Source organism: Salvelinus namaycush, chromosome 18 (assembly GCF_016432855.1).
Source record: "Salvelinus namaycush isolate Seneca chromosome 18, SaNama_1.0, whole genome shotgun sequence".
NCBI classification, from domain to species: domain Eukaryota; kingdom Metazoa; phylum Chordata; class Actinopteri; order Salmoniformes; family Salmonidae; genus Salvelinus; species Salvelinus namaycush.
Window position 1 is genome coordinate 1,074,666 of NC_052324.1, and position 10,230 is coordinate 1,084,895.

The 10,230-nt window shown below is 40.2% G+C and overlaps 1 protein-coding gene across 1 annotated transcript in view; it reads left to right on the top strand.

Moving 5' to 3' along the window:
* Positions 1-8,294, top strand: part of LOC120062985 (MLX interacting protein) — a 40,402-nt gene extending 32,108 nt beyond the window's left edge. The window contains exons 13-17 of the mRNA XM_039013037.1: positions 152-259; positions 558-685; positions 1,622-1,745; positions 4,580-4,709; positions 5,558-8,294. Of these exons, the coding sequence (XP_038868965.1) occupies positions 152-259; positions 558-685; positions 1,622-1,745; positions 4,580-4,709; positions 5,558-5,679 (612 nt within the window). The 3' untranslated portion in view covers positions 5,680-8,294. The remainder of the gene's footprint in view (positions 1-151; positions 260-557; positions 686-1,621; positions 1,746-4,579; positions 4,710-5,557) is intronic.
* Positions 8,295-10,230: the final 1,936 nt, after the last annotated feature.

Genomic DNA, 10,230 nt, shown 5'->3' on the forward strand with positions numbered 1-10,230 from the left:
GCCTGCTTCTCTCTCTGTCTCTGTGTGCGTTTCTTTGACTGTATAAATTCAGCTTTTTCAAGCAGGTCTGGTGCTGAGTGTGCCTGCCGTAGAAGCATTGTGGACACTGATCATTGTGATGATACTTGTCTCTCCTCCCTATCTGTTCCAGAGCCGTAGGGTGACCCACATCACTGCTGAACAGAAGAGGCGCTTTAACATCAACATTGGCTTCAAAACACTGAGCAGCCTGGTTCCCACTCTCAAGTCCCAGTCCAATGTAAAGCCATTATCTTGTCTGTCATCCATCTTCTGAGTCATCATACTCATATCTTCCAAATCTAGCTTTTGATGGCTTTTATTTAAAGTTCAGTTCAGAAGCATTGTGTATGCACATCCTGTTATTTTCAGATGCAGGGTACAAATAGTAAAGTAATGAAAGAAAGATGGATACCCTCACACTGTTGAATGTTCCAACATGCACCCCAAAGCTTCTATTTCAACTATTTAAAAAAATATATATATTTCTACATGACCTTCCCAATATCGGCACCCATTCTTGTTGTGTTTAATACCAGATCAGTAATGCTGGCACGCTGCAGAAGACCGTTGACTACATTGCGAAGCTGCAGCAGGAGAGGCAGCAAATGCAGGAAGAGACCAAGAGGCTACGGGAGGAGATTGAGGAGATCAATGCCTCCATAAAGTACGTACTGCCTCACTGTTATCTGTTATTACTCTCCTCTGAGGAGACGAGTTCATGAAACAGTTTCATTATTGGTACACAGCCACATGTAGGGTGTCCAATCAAAAACGCATCTTTTGACCAATGGGGAAAATATGTTAATTGTATATATAGTCCTCTAAGAAAACCAATGGTCCAAACCCCATGTCTCTTATTATAATACATTCAAACGTTATTGGAGTGTGTACCCTTGCAGGGTGGCCAGAATTAAGGTGAATAAATTAATGGAGGCCAGAGAAAAATAGTGGTAAAAAATTGAGAAAATTGTATCGCTACTTTCCCATTGAGCTCATCTTGCTTCTCGAATCCGCAGGACATAAAACAATATAGAGGTAAAATGGATATTGATTTTGAGACGTAGTATTTTCATATTTTAGTATAAGCTTTTCATATTTACTCTAAATTCCTGTAATTTTCCAAAGATTTCTCACAAAAACAAGCGTGTCTCTGTGAAATGTCAACGGAGCACTGAACGTATACCAAGTTTTTTTTAATTTTCAGTCTTTTACATTTAATTTGACTCGTGTCATGCTAATTTAGTTTTTTGCGACCTGTGGAAACAACTTTGAAGAACGACCACAAAATGTAAAATCCTCACGTTGTTCAGAGAAACCTGCACAGCTTTGTCAAGAGTTCATGGCTTGTTATTGGATGTATTAGATTGCAAAATCTGACTTTTTGGATATACTGTTAATGATATGTTAAAGACCCCACTGAATGATTCAGAACATGAATAATACTTTTTGTCTCTGTAAAATGTATTTTATAATATAAGTAAAATTTCATCACCAAAGTGCATCTGGGCAGAGTGGGTGTACACCCTACCATATGTGATGATACCATGTGTCAGTATACATTACATAGTAATCTGATCTGTACGTTATTGCTGTGCCACAGTGTGTGTCAGGAGCAGCTGCCTGCTACGGGAGTGCCTATCACACGCCACCGCTTCGACCACATGCGGGAGAAGTTTGATGAGTATGTGAAGAGCCGCACACTTCAGAACTGGAAGTTTTGGATTGTATCCTTTTATCCTTGACATTGAACATAACTTTGTCGTAATAATATAAGATTCAATCAGGCTACTTTTAATATTATGCTGGTTCATTTTATTTAGACCAGAAGGCTAGATAAGATGCTCTATATCAGCAAAGAAGAGCCACCGTTTGACTGTTGGAAAGCACCCTAACCTCAGGTTTCAGACTTGTGAAAGGTTACAAGTGTAGAGTACAGTGCCTTCGGAAAGTATTCAGACCCCTTTACTTTTTCCACATTTGTTACGTTATTCTAAAATTGTTTAAATGAATACAAATCCTCATCAATCTACACACAATACCCCATAATGACAAAGCTTGAAATTGAGCTCAGGTACATCCTGTTTCCATTGATCATCCTTGAGATGTTTCTACAACTTGATTGGAGTCCACTTGTGGTAAATTCAATTGATTGGACATGATTTGGAAAGGCACACACCTGTCTATATAAGGTCCCACAGTTGACAGTGCATGTCAGAGCAAAAATCAAGCCATGAAGTTTAAGGAATTGTCCGTAGAGCTCTAAGACAGGATTGCGTCGAGGCACAGAACTGGGGAAGGGTACCGAAACATTTCTGCAGCATTGAAGATCCCCAAGAACACAGTGGCCATTCTTAAATGGAAGAAGTTTGGAACCACAAAGACTCTTCCTAGAGCTGAACAATCAGAGGAGAAGGGCCTTGGTCAGGGAGGTGACCAAGAACCCGATGGTCACTCTGACAGAGCTCTAGAGATCCTCTGTGAAGATGGGAGAACCTTCCAGAACGACAACCATCTCTGTAGCCATCCACTAATCAGGCCTTTATGGTAGAGTGTCCAAACAGAAGCCACTCCTCAGTAAAAGGCACATGACAGGTCGCTTGGAGTTTGCCAAAATGCACTTAAAGACTCTCAGACCATGGGAAACAAGATTCTCTGATCTGATGAAACAAAGATTGAACTCTTTGGCTTGAATGCCAAGTGTCACGCCTGGAGGACACCTGGCGCCATCCCTACGGTGAAGCATGGTGGTGGCAGCATCATGCTGTGGGGATGTTTTTCAGCAGCAGGGACTGGGAGACTAGTCAGGATCGAGGGAAAGATGTACTGAGCAAAGTACAGAGAGATCCTTGATGATAACCTGCTCCAGAGCGCTCAGGACCTCCGACTGGGGCAAAGGTTTATCTTCCAACAGGACAACGACACTAAGCACACAGCCAAGACCACGCAGGAGTGGCTATGGGACAAGTCTCTGAATGTCCTTGAGTGGCCCAGCCAGAGCCCGGACTTGAACCCGATCAAACATCTCTGGAGAGACCTGAAAATAGCTGTGCAGCGACGCTCCCCATCCAACCTGACAGAGCTTGAGAAGAATGGGAGAAACTCCCCAAATACAGGTGTGCCAAGCTTGTAGCGTCATACCCAAGAGGACTTGAGGCTGTAATTGCTGCCAAAGGTGATTCAACAAAGTACTGAGTAAAGGGTCTGAATACTTATGTAAATATGATATTTCATTTGTTTTTAAATATACATTTGCAAAAATGTCTAGACCTGTTTTTGCTTTGTAATTATAGGGTATTGTGTTTAGATTGAGGGTCAAAAACAATTTAATCAATTTTTAGAGATTAAGGCTGTAACGTAACCAAATGTGGAGAAAGTCAAGGGGTCTGAATAATTTCCGAATGCTCTGTATGTATTAACGTAGTCAAAAGTTTAGTATTTGATCCCATATTCCTACCACACAATGACTACATCAAGCTTGATAAACTTTTTGGATGCATTTGTACTTTGTTTTGGTTGTGTTTCAGATTATTTTGGCCCAATAGAAACAAATGGTAAATGAGATGTCATTTTGGGGTCGATGCAGTGCCCTATACCGCTGCGCCACTCGGGAGGCCCTAGTTTCTGAACACTTGTGATTGCTACCATTATTATGGATTATCCTGAATGAATTGTGAATAATGATGAGTGACTAAGTTTGAGGCACAAAGATCATACCCCCAAGACATGCTAACCTCTCACCATTATCAATAACAGGGGAGGTTAGCATTTTATATCATACCCCCAAGACATGCTAACCTCTCACCAGTACCAATAACAGGGGGTTTAGCATTTTATATCATACCCCCAAGACATGCTAACCTCTCACCAGTACCAAATACAGGGGGGTTAGCATTTTTGGAGGGATATGATTTTTATGCTTCTAACTTCTCACTCATCACTATTCACGATTCATTCATGATTATCTGTTATCATGCTAGCATCCACATTAATGTAGAAGTGTTTAGAAACATATTCTATGTTTTATTTACACTGTAAGTGACTCCAAAATGACACAATACATTAGTTACCGTTCAATTCTATAAGGGCACAAAATAATCTGAACCAACCATAACAAACTGCAAGTGGATCCAACAAGTTTGTAGTCACACGATTTGTAGTCATTGCATGCTAGGAATATGGGACCAAATACGACACTTTTGACTACTTTAATACTCATATAAGTGAATTTGTGTAAATAATTTTGGTTCCCTAATATGGAGGACTATGTACAAAGTGCTGTAATTTCCGATATGACTGAAAATACCCTCAAATTAAAGCTGACAGTCTGCACTTTAACCTCATAGTCATTGTATCATTTCAAATCCAAAGTGCTGGAGTACAGAGCCAAAACAACAACAATATGTCACTATCCAAATACTTTTGGACCTAACTGAAGGACTGCAGTTCCATGAGCCATCTGAGTATATCTGTCTTGTTTGTCAGTGTGAGAAAGGAATAGGATGCAAATTCAGATCTTTTTTCTCAATAGTGTGTTTGACCCTTGACCCACCATCCTTAGTTCAGCATCATCATTAAGCCCCTGTTTGAGTCCTTCAATGGGACGGTCTCCACCACAAGCAAAGGGGAGCTGTGCGAGACCACACTGCAATGGCTGGACTGTCACTGCTCCCTGCCTGTGCTGAGGCCCAGTAAGTAAACCCCACGCAGCACCCCAAACCTCTCACACATCCACACATTTGTTGTTTTCAATTAAATGGTAGCTGTGTCAGAGTAGGAGAGTGAGGAGGTGGTGGGTAGAGAAGGCACAGCTGGCTAATGATTCCATTATGGCAGTTCACTATGATTTTTACTTGAATGACTGTCTTTCTGTAGGTGTTAGATTGAATGTGTGACGTTATGCTATACTTCCTTCTTTAGAATGTATAAAAGTCCATTCCACCCCCATTGCTTTCTAAGGAAAGTTTGGCGTCATGGTGTGTCATGATCTGTCAACCTCTATCACTCACAATCTTTTCCTGTAATTTATTTACAAGAAAGAACACATTCAGTGTCTTGGCCAACCTTTGTCTCCTGCACTCAGAGGAGCGATCTCATGATATGAGGGAGGGATGTTGACGTCAGAGATGATCTTTGCTGGAGACCGTTCAGTTCACTAGGTTATATTACTACTGTCTGATTAGCATGCTGCAGGAAGTAGGATCCTGAAGAGTCAGCTGCACAATCTGAAGCCCTACTGAGGCATGCTAGCTCCTTGTCTTCATCTTGGTGTCATTCCTCATATAAATGCATATTGTTATGCTTATTGCACATTTTATAAAACACAGACTAGACAGCTAGCGCATGACCGTCTGTGGAGGGGTATGATATTTATGCCTCTAACTTTCTCACTTATCACTTCACGATTCATTCATGATTGTTTCATACATCATTTTATGGAGAGAGAAATTTAAAATTCGACCTTGTTTTGTGTAACTTGTTGTCACACAAAATGTCAACTCTGATGAATGTATAGCTGATTGGTCTTTCTGTTGTCCAGTGGTCCTTAGCACTCTCCGGCAGCTCAGCACGAGCACATCTGTCCTTACTGACCCTAACCTGCTGCCTGAGGAAGCTACCCAGGCTGTCACCAACACTCACAGGCACTCTGCAGACTCCTAGCCGCACCCTCAGCGGAGAGGAAGCGGAAGAAGGGTTCAGATAGAGGGCATGGTCATAGTACCCTCTAGTAGAGCCCTCCACTGAGGGCCCCTACCACAAACTCCTCTAACCTCCCCAGATTGAAAAACACCTTGAAACAATAATATGGAAAAGCACCAGCACTAGTTCGCCTTAAAGGTAATCCAAAGAGGTTACTCTGTCTTCCACCCTATCCATTACCATTCAGAACAGGACATGATGTTTAGGGTCTTTTTATACGTGACCTTATCCAGCTCACTGACCTATCATTCCTACACATCGACTGGGCTTTGCTGTCAACAACCCAGGCTCGGTGCATTACTTTGGAAGATTGATACACACAACCCGTAGAACAACTTTACAGCATCTTTTGAACACAGCAATAATGTGGGTGCTTATATTTGTTCTATTTCACACATGTACAAGTGTGTATTATACGCATGTGTGAATTGTAATTGTGTTTTTTGCATATCCCAACTCCCCCTGGGACACCCTCAGAGAGTGGGGTCATGGCCATGTTCAGCCATTGTAAAAGGCAACCCTGGAGCAATTCGGATTACGTGCTTTGCTCAGATTTTTTTCACCTTGTTGGCTCAGGAACTCGATCTAGCGACCTTTCAGTTACTGGCCCAGAGCTTGAACCGCTAGGCGACCTGCTGCCCTTGTTGCTCTTTGTTAATGTAACCTTCAACACTGCTGACGGGGGAACTCCCAGCTTGTTTTCAGGCTCACTTCAGCAGGCAAATAACATGGCGCTTCAACCATTTAGCATACTTGCTCATTTTTGTTTTTTGTTTTTGTTTTTATTCAGCTCTTAAATTATTTAAGGTATAAGATGGCCTATGAACTGTCTTAAAAGGGAAATATCTCTTGAAGGAGTTGAGTGAGATTCAGTTGGTTCTGTTGTTTACTCTGTTGCATGACGATGAGTGTGGATACACTGAGCTTGCCATCAAAAAGCCTATAAAACAAACCAAAAGCTTAGCATTGATTGGCAGTATGCTTTGAGTACCATGAAAGCCTTCAACAGTAACTATTTGCTACTGGTCTTTCATTCTCATCATTCAGCTCATATGCATCTGGTGGGGTCTCAAACTCTTGCACAGTTTTCTTCTGTCCATGCAGCGGGAGGGAGGGAGGGTGTCCCAGTCCTTTGTGGACAGACATCCTGGGTATTCTACCCTTTTCTTGGGGGGTTGGACTCTTCAAATTATACCAGAAGTCTCATATCCTCAGATAATATTAAGCCAAAGGCTATCCATGGAAAAGTATTCACCTTTCACTTAAGGAAAATGCAGTTTTACGGAATGGACCCTGAGTGGTCCGAAGACCGATGCGAAGCACTTGGGGCACACACTACACTCACTGTACATTTAACATCATACGCTGCAGCCTACCTTCCATTCAGTCAATTAAACAAAGAAACGTTGTGTTATAGGAGCATTCAAACATTATGTGGTGAATGTTGCTATTTTCTTCTTGTTCCGCTAAGGGAGGCGCTGGTGAGTGTTTATGCTGTACCCTTTAACCAAACAAACACATTTAGGATACTTTAAGCTGAAGACAAGCGTCAGTCATAACCATACAGGTTACATAGCGTATGCATGTTCTATTTTTGTTTCTCATAATCAAACCATGCTTATGACGCTGTTATGCTAGCCTTTCAAAGATGCATGTCTCTCCTAGTTCAGATCTTATTTGTCGAAGATGCAACTTTTATAGGCCATATTGAAATGAATATAGAAACATACATTTTACACCCCTCTCCTTTATTAGTCTTGGAAACACCAACCTACGTTGTCACATTGTGGGAGGCATCCCATCTGTCTAGAGAGACTACTCCTTTATGAGAAATGCACCCCAGAACAGTACATGCATGGATACTGTATTACTGTTGCAGTGTGATATTTTTTTATTTTTATTTTTTATGTCTTAGCACATTTTGTGTTAACTCTCCTCAGGCAGTCTAATGATTTTTCTGTATTTATTACTTGATGCACAACAACAGTTTACTTTGAATGATGTCAAATCTAGCAGCATTGGTTGTTTATTTCATGAATGTATATTTTATGGGGGTTTTATAGTGTGTTTTTTGAGAGGCCTTAGTACATGTCTTAACTGTGATCACTTAATGTTTGCACCCTTTGCTACTCTAAGAGTGGAGTCCCCTTTACCCGATGACTGGGGACTATGTTATTGTTACAGATCAAGATTTTGAGCCCCACATGTACATTATTGTCCACATCAGACAGCATTAGGGCTAATCACAACTAACATTCATCTATCGTCATTCAGATCAAAAGTTTTATTTCTGTTCCATTCAAAGGGAATTGGAGCTATGCAAATACTCAAAGGGCAAGAGCAGATGGATGTCATGATGATTTAAACTTTTTTTGTTTGCAAAGCAGTTACCATGTGGGAAATATTCCTCTGTCAAGAATCATGATATGGTTTAAGTTATAAAACAAGTATTAACAATTTTGTTTAAGGAAGATTTCATTTATGAGATTACTTTTTGGAAGTCCTTTTTGTTCCCTCTGAGAAGTTAGTGTTGTAAATATTTTCTTTCTTGTAGTAAAGAAAATAGTTTTTTCCTACATGGTTTGTGTTTTTCTTGTGTACTGTGTTTTGGGTAACCTCAATATCCTACTTTCTTACGTTGCCGACGGCACATGTCACAAGTCTAGGAAGTATGTCAAACGGTACAATTTCCGGAAACATTTTTAATGAATGGAACGTAGTATTTTTTTGCATGTTACTTAATGTGCATCAGGTACAATACATGGCATTTCCAACAATTGGTAACATTCTTGTATGACACAAACGATAACATAATGATACAACCAATTCTTTGACAAAAAAAAAACGTATTTTCAATGTGACCCGGAACCAAATAAGAGTGTTCAATTGATAAGACACTGATCAGTACACTGATGAATAAATAAATGTTGTCATAAATAAATATATGAATTATTAATAAAGCTAGACTTCAAGTAGGCATATTGTATATTACTCTGTTCCTTTAATCAACCATTTTGTGTAGAGGGTGAGAAGCCCCTTCACAAACATAAGAGTTTCGTGGTGGTCGTTCACATCAAAAGGGAGTTGGCACACTTCTTGGCAGTCTTGGTGGTTGCACATCCAGGATTTCAGGTCTTTGATATGTTGACAGGCCTCATTGAGTCCATTGATCACCCTCTTTTCCATGTTCAGTTTGGCAGCTTCACTCATATAACAAAGAAAGGCAGAAAGATGTTTTCCGGTGATCTTCTCGTTCATTTTCGGCTCCTGGATCCAGCCTACCTGGTTGGGCCCAGTATGAGGGGGAAGAATCCCGGGCTGGTTCTAGTGGAATATGAAAGAGAAATGGAAGTCATTTTCTACTGTTTAAAGGTTCTACAGTGTCAATATAATCATCATTGATTGCACTTATGATGAAGGCAATGATTTACAGTTAATCAGTGCTAATGTTGTTTGCTTTTCTTTATGGAGTTTTAGTTTCCTTAACCTTTTAACCCTCAGGAAAAGGCTCCTAAACATACCAAGTAGTCCAACTCTTTTTGTCCATGATGCAACATCATATATGTTGCCATCTGTGTCCATTGGAAGGCTGCTACTTGTGAAGTAAGGCACAGGAACAGGTAAAACACTGAAAGAGAGCACTCAAGTTAGTCCCCAAAACAACCCATATCTGACCTGTAAGTTTATCATCAAAATGCTATTGGTCCTTAAAAGTCCATGAATATTTCTACTATAGTCACTTACACCACCCATGTTATCTTCACTATAAGATCAAACAATATTGTGCAATGTTTTGTCTAAGAGACTGCAGATTACATCTTTATTGAGTGTCCAATATATAAATTCCTCTCAAGCAAAACATAGTGTTAAAAATAAACGTTCAGTTCTCACCACCACAGAGTCCCATGTCAAATAGCTGTGTAGATCTGGTCAAAGTGGCAAAGGCCTTTGCTTATAAATGTGCAGGTTGAGATAAAGATCATCCAATATGCTTTCTTTCCTCTTTCTTTCGAAAATGCATATTGAAATTGCTTTATTGTCATTTTTTGTTATCGTGTGAGTAATCACTACTCCCATTGAGAGTAAATGAGATGTGTAATTTGATCAACTTCAGTGTCAGATGTTGGGGCTTCCCTGACTATTCACCAGATATTGGGGCTGTCCTGATTCAAAATGTAGTCGTAGGAATAACGTATTTGGCACAGGCTTTCTGAAAACTCAAATCTCACACACAGATTTAGTAAATATGACCCTGTGGAGAAATATCAGTGATTGTGAATCATTTCATAAGGGCAAAGGTTGAGTGATCGTTTATGGAATATATACAGTGCCTTCGGAGAGCGTTCAGACCCCTTGACTTTTTCCACATTTTGTTACATTACAGCCTTATTCTAAAATGGATTTAAAAAATAAAGAATCCTCAGCAGTCTACACACAATACCCCATAATTACAAAGCAAAAACAGGTTTTTAGAAGTGTTTGCACATTTTTTTTAAATAACAAACATAAATA